This window comes from Eulemur rufifrons, chromosome 2 (genome assembly GCF_041146395.1).
Source record: "Eulemur rufifrons isolate Redbay chromosome 2, OSU_ERuf_1, whole genome shotgun sequence".
Classification (NCBI taxonomy): Eukaryota; Metazoa; Chordata; class Mammalia; order Primates; family Lemuridae; genus Eulemur; species Eulemur rufifrons.
Window position 1 is genome coordinate 14,335,784 of NC_090984.1, and position 22,440 is coordinate 14,358,223.

Consider the following 22,440-nt stretch of genomic DNA (forward strand, 5'->3'; position numbering starts at 1 on the left):
ATTCAGCCTTTTTTCTTCTTTTCAATGGTGGGCATCTAAGGTTCCACATTTCTGGCTATACAAAATAAGTTAAGTAAGGCTGGTCGAGGTGGGTCATGCCTGTAATCCTAGCACTTTGGGAGGCCAAGGCAGGAGAATTACTTGAGGCCAGAAGTTTGAGACCAGCCTGAGCAAGGGTGAGACCCCATCTCTACAAAAAATAGAAAAATTAGCCAGATGTGGTGTTGCAAGCCTGTAGACCCAGCTACTTGGGAGGCTGAGGGAGGAGGATCACTCAAGTACAGGAGTTGGAGGTTGCAGTGAGCCATGATCACACCACTGCACTCCAGCTGGGGTGACAGAGCAAGACTCTGTCTAAATAAATAAAGCAATGTCTTTAATAAAACAAAAACCAGAAAGTACTGCATCATTGGTTGTTACCCTCAGTTCAAATGGAAAAGAAACCACTTTGGTTTGTGGACTTAGGGTGGTGAAACACTGCCATTTTCAGGGTGTATTTTGCAATTATTAATAACAAGAAGGGTGCTCTAGGTGTTTTGTTGTTAGCCTTTGGGAAAATGGATCAAAGTAGCTGAAAATCTTAGTAGGTTGTTAAGTATGAACATGTCCAATATCCTTAACACATTAACTGCTATGTGAGTTGTATTTAACTCACACTAGTTTTGAGCCTGGGGCCTGGTGAAGCATATGTAACTCAAACATCTCCACTTTGTGAGCTGTGAGAACTATATTTCAAGTTGCATATAGCTCATGCACAGAAAACAATAACAAATTTTTCATTAAATAAGAAAGGATCATTTTTTTCAAAGTTTTTATCTATTTTCATAATAAAACACCATGGCCCCAAGGAAAAAATTTTTTTTCTAGTGTGGCAGTGAATATGTTAAGTACTAAGTTTGACAGTTGATATCTCTGACATTTCACTTTGACACTTCTTATTTTACTTTTATTGTGAAGGTATATCCTCATTCTTTCAAATGCATGGTTTGGCTTGTGATTATCTTTCAATTATTTTTTGCAGCAATTTTTTTGTGAAACCATGGATAAGTCAAACTTCTATCTTATTTTCAAACATGAGTTCTGTTGTGGAACCAATACAGCGCAGAAAGCTCGAAATATCAACAAAGTGTTTGGGAAAGATGTGGCTAATGAATGCACAGTACTTCAATGGTTTGAAAAGTTCCATCCTGGTGATTCTAATCTTGAAAATGAGCCACGTGGGCAACCTGAGACCAAAGTGGATAAGGATGAGCTGAAGGCTATAGCGGAAGTGAATCCATCTCAACCTACGAGTGAATTAGCCGCAAGGTTTGACGTTACTATTCCAACAATATTATATTCACAAGTTGCTTTGCAGTGTGAGTTCTTACATTACTAAGAAATGTGGAAGAAAATGGGAGCCTTTGCATATTGATGGCATTTAATTCTTTCTCTCTAGTATGAACTCTCACATCTTAAAAAATCCAAAGAACATTCAAGGTTTTATATCTCACCAAACGCTATGGTCTTGTGCTCAGTAATGAAAATGCTTGTGTTGTAGGATTCTCAACATTACTTATACACAGAGTGTTTCTCTGTGTAGTGTGATTTCTCAAAGGTGTCTTAAAGGATGAGTGTACCCTCAAGGGTTTTTCATTTTGGTGACACCTATAGGGTGTTGCCTAAGTGTCACTTGTCACTTGACTTACTGTAGCTATCACTGAAGGTTTTCCTATAGCTACTGCTTTCCTTGGGCTTCTCTCCAATAGCGTTTTTTTTTTTTTTTTTTCCCCACACAGCAAGGCAAGAATTTGAATGGAAGTTTTTAACATATAGATTGCACTCATAGGTTTCTCTCTGGAGTGAGTTAACCTGTGGCTTATTGAATGCTACTTCATGCTGATTAGAAGGGTGAGGGTCTGCGAAAGGATTTTCTTCACTGGTTTCATGGCAATCTTACCAGATGGTTCCCAGCAATCTGTCTCCTGGTATTCATACCTTGTGTAGTCTTCTCCCACATTGTATCAGGATTGGTGTGTGTGCATGTGTGTAACAAATACAACATGGAAGAAGTAAAAAGATGTCTTTCTGAGGCTGGGCCGTAAACGATTTTGTGGCTTCTGTGTTGGCTCTTTTGGATCATTTTCTTTCAGGGGAATCTTCTGCAACATTGTAAAGAAACTCATCCCTGTGGATACGTCTACATGGTGAGGAAGTGCAGGTCCCCTGAAAACAGCCAACATTAACCTTCCAGGCACGTGAATAAGCCATCTTGAAAGTGGACCCTTCATCATTAAAGACTTCAGAGGACCACAGCTCTGGCTGACATCTTGACTGTGACCTCATGAGTGATCTTGAGGTATAACTATAGAGCTAAGCTGTTCCCAAATTCATGGCCTACAGAAATTGTGAGATAATAAATGTTTGTTGTTTGAAGCCACAAAGTTTTAGGGAGTGATTTTTGACGCATGAACAGATAACCCATACATGTGGTGTGAGTTGTCGTTTGTTTGAAGAATGAGAAAATGCCCTTCCCACAGTTATCGCATTTGCATCGACCTATCATGCACAGAGAGGTAAGAGATACTAGTGAAAGATTTTCCACAGTGATGACATTCATACAGTTTTCCTCCACTGTGAGTTCTCACATGTTTCTTAACACAGGAGAGATGATCAAAGGCTTTTCTGCAGTCACTGTGTTCAAAGGGGTTCTCTCCATTATGAATTCCCTTGTGTACTATAAAAGACAAGCTACCGATGAAGGATTTTCCACACTCCTTGCATGAGTAGGGTTTTTCTCCAGTATGAGTTCTCATGTGCTGTGTCAGCTGTGAGCACTTCCTGAAGGCTTTCCCGCAATCCTGACATTCCTAAGGTTTCCCCACTGATGAATGCTATTGTGCCCAGTAAGGGCAGAGCTTGTGCTGAAAACCTTTCCACATCGGTTGCATCCATAATGATTCTCCCCAGCATGCACTATTTCGTGCCTTTTGAGCATACGTTGAGTGTGGAAGACATGAAAACACTGGTTACGTTCATAGCGTTTTCCTCCAGTGTGAATTCTCAAGTGCTCAAGATGAGTAGGTGTGACTTTAGGAGCAGACAAATAATGTTGCCTAAATTCCAATAAATATAGTAACTCTCTTTCAAAAGGGAAAAAAAATGCAAGCCTCTTCAGTCCATAGCCAGGGTGATTGGGGATATCTGGTCCCAGGAGCCCAAGTTCAAACACACACTTCAAAAGCTCCAAAGCCTTTAGCCTTAGAGAATATACAGTCAGGACAAGAAATAGGTCTTTAGTTCACAAGGAGGGCGTTAGACTGACAGCTCCATGGGGGTGGGGAACATGTCTGTCTCGTTCAACTCTGCACTCCCAACCCCCCCCCCCCCCCCCCCCCCGCACAGACCTCGGAACACAGAGGTGCTTAAGAAAAACTTGAGAGAAGTGATGTCAGTGAGCATGGCAGAGTAGGGAACTCCAGAATGCCATCCTCTTCACAGAAACAGTGAGTAAATGGGCAAAATTGCTCTCCTCTTGCACGTGGGCAGTACCCAGCTACTTGGCCGTCACCACCTGTTCACACGGGGGCAGGGACATGTTGCCGTGGGATGGAAGGGAGGAGAGAATCATGCTTCCTGGGGTGAGTTGGGGTTTGGGGGACTGTCTGGTGTAGGATGCAGCAAAGTCAGGCTGCTCCATCAGCAGCTGGGGAATACGTGTGCCTCCAGATGAAAAAGCAAGCTCCGCGGCAGAAGAGTTCACTTATCATCAGAAGGAAACCCAGATACCACAGCCTCTGCATGGAGAGGGCCCACACCCAGCACCTGGAGCCACTGCAGTCCTCATAGGAACAGCACATATAATATGTCAGCTAGAGTCCTCCAAAATACCAGCAATGGCTAGATGTGATGGCCTGTGCCTGTTATCCCAGCTTCTCAGGTGGCTGAGGCAGGAGGATCACTTGAGGCCAGGAGTTTGAGACCAGCCCGGGCAACATAGAGACACCCCATCGCTACAAAAAAATATTTTTTTTAATTAGCCAGGCATGGTGGTGCACATCTGCGGTTCCAGCTACTCGGGAGGCTGAGGCAGGAGGATCGCTTGAGCCCTGGGGTTTGAGACTGTAGCTCGCTATGACACCACTGCACTCCAGCCTAGGAAACAGAGTAAGATCCTGTCTCAAAATGATCATCATCATCATCATCATCATCATACCTGCAGTGGTTTTTGTGCATTACAGAGCAACCCAAGCAGCAGTGCTACACCTCTGCCGGGGGTACCAGATGCCCAGTTGCAGGCATGGGTTGGTCTTACGTCTGTCCCACTGCAATGGGCAGGCGGGTTGACTCAAGTTGGGTCATTCTGCACAGCACTCATCGCCTCATTACACTCCTTAATAGGTCACAATGCAAAAGAACTCTATTCTTGACCCAACATTGATGTCCTGTTGCCATATATATATATATTTTTTTCCCTCTACCACTCATCATGGAAGACTTCTTGATAGAATTTTCTTATTTATTTACTTCTATTTTCTATGTTATTTTATTCATTAATTGACCTAAAAAAAATTTTTTTTGAGACAGGGTCTCATTTTGTCGCCCAGGCTGGAGTGCAGTGGCGTCATCATAGCTCACTGCAGCCTTGAACTCTTGGGCTCAAGCAACCTTCCTGCCTCAGCCTCCCAAGTAGCTGGGAATACAGGTGCCCGCCACCACCTCTGGCTAATTTTTAAAAATTATTTTGTAGAGTTGGGGTCTTGCTACGTTGCCCAGGCTGGTCTCAGCCTCCTGCTCTTCAGCAATCCTCCTGCCTCAGACCCTTAAAGTGCTGGGATTACAGGCATGAGCCACCATGCCTGGCCATTTTTTTTAAATTGATACATATCATTTTTATATATTTACGGTACACAACAAGAAGTTTTGATAGACAGTGGTCTCGGTCTTATCCATGGTTTCACTTTCTGCACAACCCGTTATCTGCAGCTGATCACCGTCTGAAAATAGTCAATGAAAGTTTCTAGAATAATTCATAAGTTTTAAATTATGCCCTGTTCTCCTTCCGAGTGCGTATTATGAGGGGAAAAAAATGTAACTACCAAACACTAAATGATCCTTCAGCCTAGGTTTCACCTGTAGCATCTGATGTAAAAATTAACTAATAAAAATGATGGTAACAGAGTGAGGTGCACCGTGACTTGTAAAGGTCTCCTTCCTCCTCCCACGAGAACCAATTTCTCCCCACAAAACCAGGGACTGGTCACACAGTTTGCCTTTCAAATGCATTTAATAAAGAGCAGTTTGGAAATAACAGAGTGTCACAGTGCGGGGTGGGAAAGAGGGTGCACGTTAAAAGACAGGCTCATAAAAATCAGGACGGCTCAGGCTGAGTCGCCGCGCAGGGCCGCTCCACGGGGATGCTCAGCTACCTGGTTGCGTTTGCATCCAGGTCTCCGGGATTCCCTCCGCGCTCCTCGCTCTCTCGGCCTCCCTTGGCCAGCTTGTCGGCTATCAGGGCCTCAGCCAGCCTCCGCCTGGCCTTCTTGACCCTGCGATCCTGCCTGCGGATGTCTGCGCGCGTCACCGGCTGGCTGGGCAGGGGCAGCGGGAGGTGGAGACCCGCTCCCAGGCTGCGCTCCGCGCGCACTGCGGACCGGCCAGGGGCGCGCCCGGGGCTGCCGCACGGACCCCCAGCGCCAGCCTCGCCCAGGCACTCCTTTGCAACTCCTGGCGCGATGATTCTCAAGGCATTTGCAAAGTCCAGCGGGCTGAAAAGTTCTCCCTCGCTGCCGCAGGCCTGGAGCCCCTGCAGCCTCCTGTAGGCACAGAGTTGCTGGGGCTTCTCCAAATTCTCCTCCCCTAGCTTGCGCCTGACCTCGTCGCCGGAGTGGGACCTGACTCTGGTCACCGGCCGCGGGAAGATGTAGCTGGTCAGCCTGACCGGTATTTCCAAACTCAGAGATCGAGATCGTCTCCGCCTGGCCTTGGATCTCTCGAGGGTCTCTCGTTTCTTCTGCAAAGCGGGCGGTAACATACTTCTCTTGACCTTCCCCTTGAAAGAGAAAACAGAATGTGAAATTTAAACATCAGCTACGGAAGATCAGCTCAGCTCTGTCGGATCTACCAAGCAGCCTTTCTGCCTGGCGAAATGTGTCTCGAGCTGCACTGAGTATACAGAGCATCAGGGAAGTTTGTTCAAACGCAGAGTTCTGGACCCGAACTCCAGTAGGTCTGGGGAGGGGCCCAAGAATTCGCATGTGCCCGTGTGCCCAGGTGAGGCTGGTGGTGCAGGGACAGGCCCACACGTGGAGACTGGATCCCAGGACCTCACACAGCTCATGGGAGCCGAGGACGGAAAGTTCAAGGTCACCACCCGGCACCAATTCCAGGTCATGTCCCTCCTGCATCCTCCCCTGGGGACACTCCTTTCTCCTCCTCCCTGTCACCATCAGCGATGCACGTGCTGGTGCCTCCACACCCACCGTCACTGGGACACAGGGATCACAGACGTCCTTGCATCCCCAGACCTCAGATTTCTAGGTATCCCTTTTTACTGTGCTTTAGGACACGCCGGCACCTTCTAGTTCCTACAATTCCTTTACCCCCAGTCTCCAAAGAAATCACACCCTACTTAAGCCTTAAACTCACTTCCACACCCAGACCCACCTTCACCTAAAATGTTCCTGTTCATAAAGGAAAACCTTGGAAACACCCTGTTTCCTTTCTATGTAGTTCTAATAAATTCACTTAACTACAGTCACACAATGATACAAACTTTTGCCGGTATACTGCAGTAGACGATTAATTACTCTATAAGATTTGAACTCCTTTGTCCCTCTAATCCAATGACAAAACTCCAGCCTCATTAATCTGCTTAAAATGCAAACCTCATCAGTGCACTTTCTAGTTTAAACCCTTCATTTCTGTAATTGCCCTTTTATTTCTGCTGTCCTGGGATAATTAATATCACCCCTTTCATTACCCAGGATGTCTCAGTTTGGAGGGAAGATTACTTTTCCCCCGAGTTATAATAAGATAGACAACCGGCAGGGTCTGCGTGCTGAGTCCTAAGACCCCAACCAAGATCTCTGATAAAACAGGAGGTAAACCAGGAAAGGACACAACAAAAATAGAGAACTACAGACCAATTTCTCTCATGAATATAGATGCAAAAATTTTCAATAAAATACTAGCAAATCGAATCTAAGTACTTATCAAAATAATAATCCACCACGACCAAGTGGGCTTCATCCCAGAGATGCAGGGGTGGTTCAACATACGTAAATCTATAAATGTAATTCACCACATAAATAGAAGCAAAACCAAAAACCATATGATACTCTCATTAGATGCAGAAAAAGCATTTGACAAAATTCAACACTCTTTTATGATAAAAACGCTTAACAAAATAGGCATAGATGGAACCTACCTAAAAATGATACGAGCCATATATGAGAGACCCACAGCCAACATCATTCTGAATGGGGAAAAATTGAAAGCACTCCCACTTAGAACTGGAACCAGACAGGGCTGCCCACTGTCCCCATTACTTTTCAACATAGTATTGGAAGTCCTTGCGAGAGCTATCAGGCAAGAGAGCAAAATCAAGGGAGTCCAAATAGGGAAGGAAGAGATCAAACTCTCACTTTTTGCTGACGATATGATGCTATATCTGGAAAAACCCCAGGATTCAACCATGAGACTCCTGGAATTGATTAACGAATATAGCAAAGTCTCTGGCTACAAAATTAATATACACAAATCAGAGGCATTTATATATGCCAATAACAGTCAATCAGAAAACCAAATTAAAGACTCAATACCCTTCAAAATAGCAACAAAGAAAATAAAATATCTAGGTATATACCTAACTAAAGAGGTAAAGGACCTCTATAAGGAAAACTATGAAACACTGAGAAAAGAAATATCAGAACTTGCAAATAGATGGAAAAATATACCATGCTCGTGGATCGGAAGAATCAACATTGTTAAAATGTCTATACTACCCAAAGTGATCTACAGATTCAATGCAATCCCTATTAAATTACCAACATCATTCTTCACAGATGTAGAGAAAATAATTATACACTTTGTATGGAACCAGAGAAGACCCCGTATAGCAAAAGCAATTTTAAGCAACAAAAACAAAATGGGAGGTATTAATTTGCCAGACCTCAAACTATACTACAAGGCCGTGGTTCTTAAAACAGCCTGGTACTGGCACAAGTACAGGGACACAGACCAGTGGAACACAACAGAAAATCCAAATATAGAACCATCCTCATATAGTCACCTAATTTTTGACAAAGCGGGAAAGAATATACTCTGGGGACAAGAATCCCTATTCAATAAATGGTGCTGGGAGAATTGGTTAGCCACTTGTAGAAGACTGAAACAGGACCCACAGCTTTCACCTCTCACAAAAATCAAATCACAGTGGATAACAGACTTAAACCTTAGGCGTGATACAATCAGAATTCTAGAAGAAAATATAGGAAAGACTCTTACATACATTGGCCTAGGCAAAGAATTTATGAAGAAGACCCCCAAGGCAATCACAGCAGCAACAAAAATAAATGATTGGGACATGATTAAATTAAAAAGCTTCTGCACAGCCAAAGAAACAGTCCAGAGAATAAACAGACCACCTACAGAATGGGAAAAAATTTTTGCATACTACACATCAGATAAAGGGCTGATAACAAGAATCTATTTAGAACTCAGGAAAATCAGCAAGAAAAAATCAAGCAACCCTATCAAAAAGTGGGCAAATGACATGAATAGAAACTTCTCGAAAGAAGATATAAGAATGGCTAACAAACATATGAAAAAATGCTCAACATCCCTAATCATCAGAGAAATGCAAATCAAAACCACAATGAGATATCACTTAACCCCAGTGAGAATGGCCTTTATCAAAAAAACCCAAAACAACACATGTTGGCGTGGGTGTGGAGAGATAGGAACACTCATACACTGCTGGTGGGACTGCAAACTAGTGCAACCCCTGTGGAAAACATCATGGAGGTATCTTAAACAGATTCAAGTAGACCTGCCATTTGACCCAGCAATCCTATTACTGGGCATATACCCAAAGGAAAAAAGGTCATTCTTTAACAAAGACACATGTACCCAAATGTTTATAGCAGCACAATTCACAATAGCAAAGATGTGGAAACAACCCAAGTGCCCATCAATACATGATTGGATTAGTAAGCTGTGGTTATATGTATACCATGGAATATTACTCAGCTATAAGGAATGATGAAGATACGACATCTCTATGGTTCTCCTGGAGAGAATTGGAACCCATTATATTGAGTGAAGTATCCCAAGAATGGAAAAACAAGCATCACATGTACTCACCAGAAAATTGGTTTCCCTGATCATCACCTAAATACACATCTGGGAACGACACCAATTGGACGTCAGACTGAGGTGGGGGGTGGGGGAGGGGATGGGGGTATGCCTACACAATGAGTGCATTGCGCACCGTTTGGGGAGTGGTAACGCTTGAAGGTGCTGACTCGGGAAGGGGGGTGGGGAAGGGAGGGATATATACCTACATGATGGGTGCAATGTGCACGACCTGGGGAACAGACACACCTGGAGCTCTGACTTGGGGGGAAAGGCGGTACAGGAGCAACGTATGTAACCTGCAATTCTGTATCCCCCATAACAAGATGACATAAAAAAAAAAAAAAAAAGGAGGTGATGGAGAAGCCACCCAAACCCCGATAAAACCAAGATGGCCACAAAAACGGCCTCATTATGCCCTCCTTAGAGTGCATTAGCACACTAGACACTAGAGTTTGCAAATGCCATGGCAACTCCCAGAAGTTACCCTACATGCTTTAAAAAGAGGATGGATCTTCAGTTCCAGGAGCTCCATGCTGCTTCCCCAGAAATCTGATGAATAAGCCTCCCTCTGCTTAACATAAAATTAAATAGAAGTTTTAAAATAAGACCCCAGAAACTCACAAAGTGCCACTGTCTGTTGCTCCGAGAGAGCTGCTGCCCTGTCTATGGGGCAGCTTCCTTTTTCTTCTTTTCTTACTTCAATAAACTTGCTTTTGCCCTACTCTGTTGGCTTGCTCTTGAATTCTTTCCTGAGCAAAGCCAAGAACCCCCTTGGCCTTCAGGATGGACCCCAGTTTGGGGTTCCACTTTCCTGTATCAGTAGAGCACCTATTATGTGCCAAGCTGTGCACTAAAACTTGGGATCCAGTTTAAACTTAATAAAGTCAGTGCCCTGTTTATTTTGATCTTGGTGAGAAGAAAGATGTAATAAACAGATTAATGAATTTCTTATAGAAGATCAGATATAATTAAGTTCTCTGATGAACAAGGCAGAAAGAGAGAGAGAGAGAGAGAGAGACTGAGGGGGTGAGAAAAGAGAAAGACATTCATTTCAATAACAGTGATGGTGAGTTTAGGGAAGGACTAACTGATTACATGATTTTAACCAGAAAACTAAATTTAAAAAAGAAAGTGGTGGGGTTGGGGAGCCCAGGCACATCTGGCTAATGAATTTTCCAGGGAGGGGGACAATTTGAACAGTGCAGGGCCAGATAATTCTACTTTTCCTTCCTTATGACATTGTGGGTTTAAAAATAAAAGTCTAGCCTGTGATCCCAAGGTAGCTCCATACACCAAAAAGTACAATATCTTGGCTACGACTCAACAGATATTAACACATAGGATAGAACTTTCCTTAAGACATCATCTTGTTTTAAGAACCACTGTCTGCTAATGTGAAGAAGTTTTACACAAGGAAGGACACAAATGGAGACTTTTGCTGTCAGTGTGGATCTCGAACTCACCAGAAGAGACCGGGTAGGAAAGGAGGTAGACACAGGTTCCTCCATGGTCGTAGAGTTCATCCTGCCAGCTCCACTCCTGAGATGCAGACGTCCTGACGTTTGCTGGAAAAGGCGATGAACTTCCTCATCTGGCTCTTCTTTTATAGGGGAGGAGCATGGATTATCCAATCAGTGGAAAATCCAGAGGAGACATCCTGTCTTCAATCCACAGAATTTGTGAGATTCCTGAATCTTTATACAAAATCAAAATTATGTAGGGTTACTCACACTGCCAAATAGTGTTGAGAAAAGAAAAAGTTTAATACATTTGTGTGGAGGTGTGGCATTTCCAGTTAAGATCAGTGTTTTACATATGTTTCCTTTTCCTACCACTACTTCAGCATCTTTGAATACATTTTATAAAAATAGGAATGGAAATTTCTATGTACAGAAATTTCCATGCAATATTTGTTTTAGTAAGAAAAATTAAAGACCATTTAAATGTTTATCAAAAAAAAGATTGCCCAACACATTTATTCACAATCTTGTAGAATATATTGTAACAGCGGTTACAAAGAGATTACAATTTTGTCCATTTAAATTTCATGTAATTATCGATAAATTTGAGGTTACTTTAATCATTTTACTCTTTCCCTAGGGTTTCACTTAACTGATTCATGTTCCTTTTGTCCTTTACTTGACTGACTTTGAATTAAATGTTGTATTATTTTATTGTTCTCTCCATTAACTTGTTAGTTACAATCACATCACACACAAATCCGTGTAGTTATGATAATGATTAAATCATGAATCCTTTATATAGTATGAAACAAATCATTACTTTAATCCCTCCCTCCAACTGCTACTACCTTAGAGCACTTTTAATTCTGTTTTTACCTTTTCTGACTTTTGTGTTAATGTTGTCATGCATATTAATTTACATGCATTTTATTCTCCGTGAGATCTTTCTAGGATTGCTTCACAGAAACAATCTTCATTAACATTTTTCTATATTTTATCCTTTCTATCCTCTTCATTTGTTCCTGTATTTTTAGTTTTCAATCTGGGATTGTTTCCCTTCGGACCTGAGACCTCACTCTAGTATTTTTTTTTTTTTCCTAATTCAAGCCTGAAAACGATGAAATGTTTCCATTTGCACCTCTCCAAAGGCATCTTTATTTGTTGGCAATATTGCTACTGGGTACAGATTTCTGGTTTGACAAATGTCTATCAGATTTTTAAAACTGGTGCTCCATTGATGTCCATCTCTTTTTATTGATGTTGAGACATTATTAGTCACCAGTCTTTTTCTTGTTTCTTTGGCCTCTGCGTTCCCTAAAATCTTTCTTATTATCTTTTGTTTGTAGACCAAGGTGGTATAGTTCATTATTGTTCCCTACATATTTACTTTGCCTAGTGGGTGTGGAGTTAATTGCATCTGTGGGTTGATGTCTTTCATCAACATGCAATGTGCATGAGTATTTTCACTTCTGATATCCATTCTTTATCCAGTTCTTTCTACTCCTCCTTTTAATCACATCCCATTTGTCCTTAACTCTCATCTGAATTTTCCAGTGTTGTTCACCCTGTGCTTTGGTTGGGATATTGAACTGCTTTCCACTTCAGTAATGGCTCAATCTTTCTTCAATTTCTTTTTTTCTTTTCTTTTTTTTTTTTTTTTTTTTTGACAGAGTCTCACTCTGTTGCCCGGGTTAGAGTGCAGTGGTGTCAGCCTAGCTCACAGCAACCTCAAACTCCTGGGCTCAAGCGATCCTCCTGCCTCAGCTTCCCAGAGTGCTAGGATTACAGGCATGAGCCACCATGCCCGGCCTCTTCTCAATTTCTTACATCCTTAATTGCAGTGCTAAATATAAAACACAATAAATAGCTTTAATTTAAAAAGAGGTAAAACAGGAGCTTCATCATCAATGAGGTGACAGCTTTTCCTTTTGCTACAATAAAACCCACAATGGAAAGGAGAAAATTATAACCTGGATCATATTATGATATATTAAGAGCTACTATTCATCAAAACGCAAAAGTAAGAGAGAGGGGGTGGAAAGCCACAGAGTGGGAGAAGATATTTGCATTTCTTACAAGTGACACCACCATGCAAACCTCAAAATCCAAACTCACAAACACATGCACACACACACACACACACACACTCCCTCCCACCTCTTTCCCTACCTCCAATCCCAAATGAGTGGGCTAGAGAGATCTCAAAAATTCTTCAGAAATACATCGACCAGTTGCACAGTGTGGGTTTTATAAAGATCCTGAATCAAATATAATGTAAAACCAAGAAACAAACTGGAACACCATTGGGGGGGTTTGAATACTGATTAGATACTTGATTATTAATAGCAAGAACATATTTTCATGTTTGTGAGTCATCCCAGTGTTGTGTTCATGTCCCAGTCAGCTCTGGTCCTTACAAATATATCCAAATATTTTACAGATAAAATGATATGCTTTCGGGAACCTGTTTCCGGTTAATTCCACTGAAATGGAATCAGTGTGTCAATGAGGTGATGCTTTTGGAAGCCAGGTGGGGGTTACCTGGGAATGGTTTTTCTACTTGCTCTGCTTTTGTCAGATTTTGAAACAATTCAGAACAAAAATTTAGTAAAAATGGTATACTCAGCTCACTAATCACATCACACTGCTTAAAAAAAATAGGACATTACAAATATGAAGTAATCTCTCTAAGCACTTGTTTCTGATCCCCTTGGACTGAGAATGCATGTAGAGATAGTCATCTAATTCACCATCTAGAATTTAGCGATTTTTATTCTCTTCCTTGAACCGTCTGAGCTCTAAAAATCAATCACCTCACTCTACATTCTCGGATTCCTTATGCCCTTTAATTATACCATTGGATGCAAGTTGCCACTCCGTCTCCGAAGTCACTGATCTCAAGGAACTTTTCATACCAGCTGATTATTCTAATTACCTCTTTATTCACTGATTGCCATGAATTCAACTTTCTCTTTGCCCCATTGCTGCAGTGGATACAATTAACTACAAATTTAAATCACCTCAGGCTATTTCAATGTGCTAATGCCTCCCCTACTCCCTCCCCTATACCGATACAATTAATCCTGCCCGGATCTCACATTTTACCATGTAATTTGGATGTGCTGCAAAGCCTAAAACATCCTGAAACCATGGAAAAGGTTCTTTTTCTTGACTTACGATCGAAGAACTTGGAGTTCCTAAAAAAGACATTCTGATGTCCTGGCCTCTCCCACAGACATCCTCATACACTTGGTCCGGAAGGCATCCAGGTGTGAAAAACTCCCCAGGTGTGTTTCATGCAAGCCTAGGTCCAGGACCACAGGCTCCAAGGCAGCTAGAGAAGTGGTGTATTATCCTTATCTGTCCTCTCGTCCTTTGGGGAGTTGCAAAATTCCTGAAGCCCAGGCTGCAGCAAACATAAGTAGAGTAAGAATTAATGGGAGGGGGCACAGCCTTTTTAATTTTTTTTTATTTTATTTTTATTTTTATTTATTTATTTATTTTGCTCTACAGGTGGTTTCAATAAACACCCAGGTTGAAAATAATTAAAGTGGATTTATTCCCATTTAAACTCCCACTAGTTATCTATGAATGACCCGATTACTCCATAGCCTTGGCAGCACTTGGCTTTGCCATTTTGTTCATTTTAGCTAAACTGATGTGTGTATAATAGTATCTCATTGTGATTTTTATTAGCATTTTCCTGAAGCTAAAGAGGTTAAACGTTTGTTCACAATTTTTTCGATCATTTGTCCTCTTTTCAGCAGTGTCTACTGAAGTCTTTCACCCCATTTTTAAATGAATTTTCAGTATTTTGTTTCATTTGACAGAATTCAATAGATAAATACTCTTTTCTGGCTTGATAGACTGCACCAGATGTAGGGAATGCAAATACCTTTTCCCACTCTGTGGTTTTACAATGCCTCTTTTTTTGCTGACGAACTGTAATGAAGAGAAAAAAGGAAAAAAAATGACGGCATGATGGCATTAATGGTGTTATCAAATATATCATTTTGTTATTGAAATCTTTCTCAGGGCTTTTTTAAAGATGCTTTTCATTATGTGCAAAAATTGCATGCTTGTGAATTTGCCCACGAAATTTTACCACACAGAGTATCCTATAGTATAGATAGCCTATATTCAGTTAATCCCGACAGCAACTCTATTAGGTAAATACTGTTTTCCTTGTTTCTTTTTTGGATGAAAAAGTTAAAGGACAGAGAGATTATGACTTACATATAACCCCTGTGTTAGCCAAATAGCAAAACCAGCAAAGATCTGGATTTGGGATTTAAAACATGTTTAAAAGTGTTTCTGCTTTACTAAAGTATTCATCAGAATATAATTTTTACCCAAGGCAATAAATGTATCAAGGAAAGCTTTGTTCTTGACCAATGAATGTATCAACAAAAATTTTTAAAAAATAGATTAAACTAAAACAAAAGATCCAAGTTATAATTATCTCCTTTCTTTTTTTTATTTCAGCATATTATGGGGGCACAAAAGTTCAGGCTATGCACATTGCCCCTGCCCCACCCCCACCCCCCTGAGTCAGAGCTTCAAGCGTGTCCATCCCTTAGACGGTGCGCATCGCACTCATTATGTATGTACACACCCATCCCCTCCCCCACCCACATCTGTCCAAAACCCGATTAATGTTATTCCTAAATGTGGTCTTAGGTGATGATCAGTGAAACCAATCTGATGGTGAGTACATGTGGTGCTTATTTTTCTTTCTTGAGATACTTCACTTAGTCAAATTATAATTATCTCCTTTCTATTTTGAATTTTATTATATCCAAAGGAAAAGCTGTCTCCTCATTGTGAAGCTGTCTTCCACCTATTATTTAATTAAAGATATTTATTGTGTTTTATGTTTAGAATGGCAACTAAGAATATAAGAAATTAAGAAGACATTGAACCTAGGCTAGATTGCTAACATGGAAGGATAGATTACCAACATCAGATTCTACATGTGTAATCTCGGCTGAAGGATCATTTAGCATTTTGTAGTTACCTTTTTTCTCTTAATATGTACTCCGAAGGAGGAGTTGTTAGCTACACTACAATTATTCCTTTTGCTAATAAAAAAACTTACATTGACCAATAAAAATTGTATATATTTATGATGTACCACATAATATTTTGAAATATTATGTATATAGTAGCGTGGCTAAATTGAGATAATTTGCATATCTATTAATTCACATACTTAGCATTTTTTTGTGGTGAGAACACTTAAAATGTATTGTTTTAGCAATTTTCGAGTATACAATTCATTGCTATTCACCATAGTCCCTGTGTTGCACAGTGTATCTTTTGAGTTGTTTCCTCCTGTCTAACTGAAATTTCATATCCTTCAAATAATATCTCTGCATCTCCCACCCACACTCCCCACATCTGGGCAACTTCCATGCTACTCTCTGCCTCTGTGGGACTTTTTTAGATTTGACATCTAAGTGACATCAGTCAATGTATATTTTTTGTGCCTGACTTATTCCATTAGATATAATGTCCTTCATATTCATCCATGTTGTTGCAAGTGACAGGATTTCCTTCTCTTTTATGGCTAAAATCTTTTCCCTAACAATTCCTATGTTCTCTATGTGGATTTCAGAGCAGGAACTACCAGTATGTGCTGGAGGTGGTTTTTGCCCTTGAGGAAATCAACAGGAAGCCTCATCTTTCACCCCACATATCTCTGGGGTACGATCTCTACAATGCCCTCCATGGTGAACAGAAGACGTTGGAGAGTTCTCTCATTTGGCTCTCAGGGCTGGACAAGGGCACCCCTAATTATACCTGTGGGAGAGATCGCAAGTCTGCAGCTGTACTCAGAGGACCTTCAATTTCCGCCCACATCCGGACACTGCTGGAGCTCTACAAATTCCCACAGGTGAGGGTGGGTGGGATGGGGAGAGAAGCAGCCGTGCTCCTTTGGTACCATTCTCAGGTGCCTAAAGAGGGTGGGAGGAGGACACTAAGTTTGAGCATCTTTCAAAGTGTGTAATCTCAATGGGCAAACATTCAGAGACCGTCCTGTGTTTGAGGATGGAGAGGAGGAAGGGGATGAAGGCAGGTTCTGGAACTCTGAGTCTGATCAGTTATTGCCTAGAAAACTTCGAGGGAGTGGGAGATGATTAGAAAAATGAAATGAGCAATGTTCAGCTACAATTTGCCCTTCAGAATCTAGGTGGCGCTTTATGACAACGCTCTTCACCTTGTGTCCAATTTTCTCTTCCTTTAGCTTATTGATGGTCCTTCTGATTCTACTTTGAGGGACAACAGCCAGTCTCCTTCTCTCTATCAGATGGCCCCAGGGACATGGCTTTGGCCCTTGGCGTTTTGTCTCTGATGCTTCATTTCAGCTGGACCTGGGTGGGGTTGGTCATCTCAGAAGACCAGAAGGGTATTCGGTTTCTCTCAGACTTGAGAGGAGAGAGGGACAGAAGCGGAGTCTGTGCAGCCTTTGTGGGAATGATATGGAATCAACCTAAGTGCTCATCAATGCATCTGTAAATAAAGAAAACAGTACATGCACAGTGGAATATTATTCAGCCATAAAAAAGAATGAGATCTTGTCATTTGCAGCAACACGGTGGAACTAGAGGGAATTATGTTAAGTGAAATGAGCTAGGCACAGAAAGACAAAAAACGCGTGTTCTCACTCATATGTGGGAACTAAAAATATATCCCTCATGGAGGTGGAGAGTCTATTGGTGGTTACGAGAGATGTTTTTCTGATAAAAGGTTTGTACAAGGCTTTTCTGTTTCTACAATGCTGTTACATGTAGGTCTAAAACATAGTCACCTTTAAAAAAAACCTCTCTATTTCTAAGACGATTGTATGTAAAACTGTGACCAGGACAAGAATGTTTCTTACTATAAAGGCAAGCTACAGGTGTTAACATTCCTTTACTCCTGTAGTTTTATATGTCTCCACTAGAGGGAGAAAGGAACTCAATAAAAAGTATAGGGTTCTCAAGTTCCATAAATACAATGTGAAATAACTTTGCCTTCTTATAACCCAGATAATTTATGCTGTCCAAAAAACTACAGATCCATTCCCTCAAGAAATATTTATTGGCCACTAATATGCTTTCCCCTCCCCAGAACATTAAAGTAGTTGAAAAATATTGAAAACTTGAAAAATAAGCAAACCAGAACTTTAAAACATCAAGTTTAAATATTTTATTTATCCTGAAACCAGAATTATTAAAATTTCACTTTCCTGGTTTTCATGGATGCAGATTTCATCAATCATATTTTCAAGATCTCAACTTCTGGGGAAAAAATGAACCATTAAAAATATCATTTAGCAGTAAAAAAAGAAGATGACCCTGCCACTTGCGACCACAAGGATGGACCTGGAGGACATTATGCGAGGTGAAATAAGCCAGGCATAGAAATACCAATACTGCATGAACTCATTTATATGTGGAATCTAAAAACTTGTCAAGTACATAGAAACAGAGAGTAAAATGGTGGTTTCCAGGGGTGAGGGTGGCGTGGGGGAGAAATGGGGAGAAGATCAGAGGGCACAAAGTTGCAGGAATGTGGGGTGGGTAATTCGAGACATCTAATGTAGAGCGTGAGGACGATAGTCGATACTATTGCATTGTATAATGGAAATTTGCTAAGAGAGTAGATTTTAGGTACTTTTACCACACACATGAAAGGTACCTACATGAGACGATGGATATGTTAATTTGCTTAACTATAAATACTATTTCACTACGTACACAAAAGCATCATGTTGTACACCTTAGATATAAACAATAAATAACATAAATACATTAAAAATGTATGTAGGGTCACACATTTCCCCTTTTGCCTTCAGACCCATCATGACCTGACATAGCACTGTCAGACCTCGGATTTGGATGTTTTTTTTTGTTGTTGTTTATCACGGATTTTCTTGCATTGATTTTGACTTTTAAAAATATTGCATTGATATAGTATTTTTCTTGAATAACTTTTTGGTGCCCCCTTATGTTTTGTGCCTACGGTGGGTGCTTCTCTCTTCTCACCCTAGTTCTGGCCCTTATTGTAATCTTTTGGGAGCAGATTTTCAGCCCCCTTGCCAGGAAATGGGGCAGCATTCTCGGCACCTCTTGCTTAAAACACTTCGGCATTCATTACTAATGCTAAGAATCTGTCAGCCACACCTGTCTACTTGAAAAGGAAAAATCGTACCATGACAATGCCAGATGTCTCATACTCACATAGGAAATTGTCCTGAGGGTGACCTACAACAGGCGTGCCTTTTGTTATTTTGAAATCTATATTTTTTTCCACTTGTTACATTGTAAACATTTTCCAACTCATTTAGAGCCTCATTCTTTGGATGGGGAATCTATGCTATATATGGTGTCATAATGTATTTAACCTGTGTTTGTATCATTTCCAACTTTTCAGCGCTATGCACAACACTGTAACGAACATCTTTGAGCTAAAATTTTAACAATCTATTCTTTGAGTGCTTTTGAAATTAGTATGCGGTTATCAATGGGAGGAAGCTTGTATGTCTCAAAGAAAAACACAACTGTACAAAAGCTGCCCAAACGTTTCCAACTATAAAGCATAAACTGTTATAAATATAGTAATTTGAAGTTGACTTAATGTTTGCTCATAGAAAACCTTTCCAGTGTCAGTTCTAAATCATCTGGCTGTCTTCTGACTTAACATTTCCTTTCCATGGTGCCTGAAGTTCTTGATCTTTTATTCGTAATATGCAGCATGTTGGGCAATAGTCAGATGAGTTCCTGGTCTGATTTATCTCTGTGAGTCTATTATCCAGGAGCAGATTATGGTCACTGACTGGGTTAATAGTGTTTGTTGAATGAATACATCCAGGAAACAGAGTGTGACAATCTACGGCCAGTGACAGCACTTTCTTCTGACATTCTCTCTCCTGAAGTGACCACTCTGGTGGTTTTAAAAACAATGTCATGTTTTTGCAGAATCACCCAAACAGGTCTCTTTTGTTTAAGTTCCCAAGGACAATAACTGTGTGCTAATTGTTTTTTTTTACGTTTTTTTATTTTATATGGAAAACTGTTTACTCTTGCCAGTAATAAAATGAATGCAAATGAAAACAACAATAACAAAGTTCTCCCATTTTAGGGGCTTATCAAATTAGCCAAAAACTTATCAATGCTAATATCTAATAATGTGTTGAAAAAGGTGTTCATAAGGCCAGGCATAGTGGCTCACACCTGTAATGTCAGCACTCTGGGAGGCCGAGGTGGGAGGATCACTTGAGGTCAGAAGTTCGAAACCAGCCTGAACAAGAGCGAGACCCTGTCTCCACTAAAAATAGAAAATATCAGAAAATATTAGCTGGGCATTATGATACATACCTGTAGTCCCAGCTCCTTGGGAGTCTGAGGCAGGAGGATCACTTGGAGCCCAGGAGTTTGAGGTTGCTGTGAGCTATGATGATACCACTGCACTCTAGCCTGGGCAACAGAGTAAGACCCTGTCTCAAAAAAAAAAAAGGTATTCATATATCGCCGAGAGATCTCTAAACTGGTAATTTGCCGATATACCAAGGTCTTTTAATGTGTCAAAAAATGGAGCATGGTTGTTAAGAATGCAAACTTTGTTTTTTTTTTGGTGGGGGGAATGGTAAATGTATGTTTATTTATTTATTTATTTATTTTAATTTCAGAATATTACAGGGGTATAAACACTTCGGTTACATATATTGCCTTTGCACCCCAGGAGCTCTGTGCTAATTCTATTCCTAGTACTACTATTTCTAAAATGGCAATAGGTGATCTATGTCAGGTGTTCTAAAAGCGGAGCTTGAGACTGGAATTGTGGTGCCCATGATGTATGAAGGGAGTCCTTTGAAAAGAAAGTGAACTTCAGCCTGACCCTGGGGCCAGCGTTGGAGCATGAATCATACCAAAGGGTTGGTTCCACTCGGAGTCAAGGGTCACAGACTTTTACACCCGTGTCAGTCAGTTATCAGGTGTGTGTTGCCCCCACAACAGGTGAAGCAGTTCCCGTTCTGCTAACGTCAATTTTCTGGTGAGGAGGATGGGGTGCCCAAAAAGGGGCTTAGGGAGGGGTACCAACAGATTCCACTACTCTGCCTCTGACCATCAAATACGAAACAGAAAGCTGTAGAAATCGCCTAGACACCTGTTTGAGGCTCATTATAATGAGATCTGGGAAGTGCATTTAAAAAAAAGATTCTTGTTTCAAATGATGCTGCAAATGTCTTAGATGTTCCAGGTAGCCTTTCCCTCAATAATTTTACGCTTTGTATGGAACCAGAGGAGACCCCGTGTAGCAAAAGCAATTTTAAGCAATAAAAACAAAATGGGAGGTATTAATTTGCCAGACTTCAAACTATACTACAAGGCTGTGGTTATTAAAACAGCCTGGTACTGGCACAAGTGCAGGGACACAGACCAGTGGAACAGAACAGAAAATCCAAATATAAAACCATCCTCATATAGCCATCTAATCTTTGACAACGCAGACAAAAACATGCTCTGGGGAAAAGAATCCTTATTCAAGAAATGGTGCTGGGAAAATTGGATAGTCACTAAAAGATCTTAAGATCATTTTCCATTACAACTCTGTTTTATTGAACACGGAATGCAATCATTTTTATACTTCCAAATAGACCTTCAGTAAAGTGCTTTAAAGCTTAAAAGACATGAAAAGCGCCTGAAAGCGATGTCTTTCATACTTATCATGGGAAAGGGCGTGTGTTCTGTTTTGAAATTCTACCATAGTTCTGTCGTTTCCTTCCTGAATATTAGACCTCTTTATAATAAATATTCAGACGTCGTTGTGTCACAGCTTTTTGTTGTGTCACCACTTCATTGATAGCTCCCAGCTTTGGTAGAATTATCCCTTTTGTGTGTAATATGGAGCCCTCCGGCGGCACCTGTCTCGGCTGCAAACACAACCGTCTCAATCTACGTATTCAGGTTTTTGGCCATGGGACCTCAGATTGTGGTTTTTCCTCTTCTCTGTATTTCAGAAAAATCCCTCCTTAAGGGTTTTTGGGTAGTGCTGAAGTAGTGTCTGGTATCTTCTCAAGACGTGTGACTCTCACGTTTCTCTGTTCGGACTTCCTCATTGAAGTTCCTCTCGTGCCCTCCCCGAGTTTCTGACTCACTCAGCACCACTGTCGTCGCCCACGGTGAGGTCCAGTCCACAGGATGCTGAGGTTCTCCCTGACCTGTGCTGTAAGTAGAGGCTTCTATCCCCAGCTTGGGGCTGCTGTTGTCTCCTGGGCCCCAAAGCCGCTGAACTGGGGCACAGAGCGACGCCTGACTCATAGACCCCACTGCGACATGTCTTCTTCCACCCCCCATGGGTGCTCCATGGCTTAAGTGAGCTGAAGACACAAACCTTCTCCACCCTTCTGTCTCTTTTCCTTCCAGAGAAAGCATCTCAACACCTCCACGAGTATCAACTCACTCATGGAGGTGTTTTAGAGGAAGTGGAAGAGTGTGCCTTCAATGTTTGCCAAAAGCATCTAAGTTCTACCTCTGGTCCGGCCCAGACACCCTGTGACATACAGGTGAGAAGACCCAGGAGGCTTAGAAAGGTTAAGGAACTTGTACAAAGTCATTTATTCAGTCATTTATTCATCCAATGAGTATTTCTT

At 41.2% G+C, this 22,440-nt stretch overlaps 1 protein-coding gene across 1 annotated transcript; it reads right to left on the reverse strand.

Annotated features, from left to right (window-relative positions):
• Positions 1–5,404: 5,404 nt before the first annotated feature.
• LOC138397504 (methyl-CpG-binding domain protein 3-like 2B) lies at positions 5,405–10,847 on the reverse strand. Its single transcript, XM_069491610.1, has 2 exons — positions 10,803–10,847; positions 5,405–6,031 (listed from the first exon to the last, which is right to left on the reverse strand). The coding sequence occupies exons 1-2, from the start codon at positions 10,845–10,847 to the stop codon at positions 5,405–5,407; spliced, it is 672 nt and encodes a 223-aa protein (XP_069347711.1).
• Between the last annotated feature and the right edge of the window lie 11,593 nt (positions 10,848–22,440).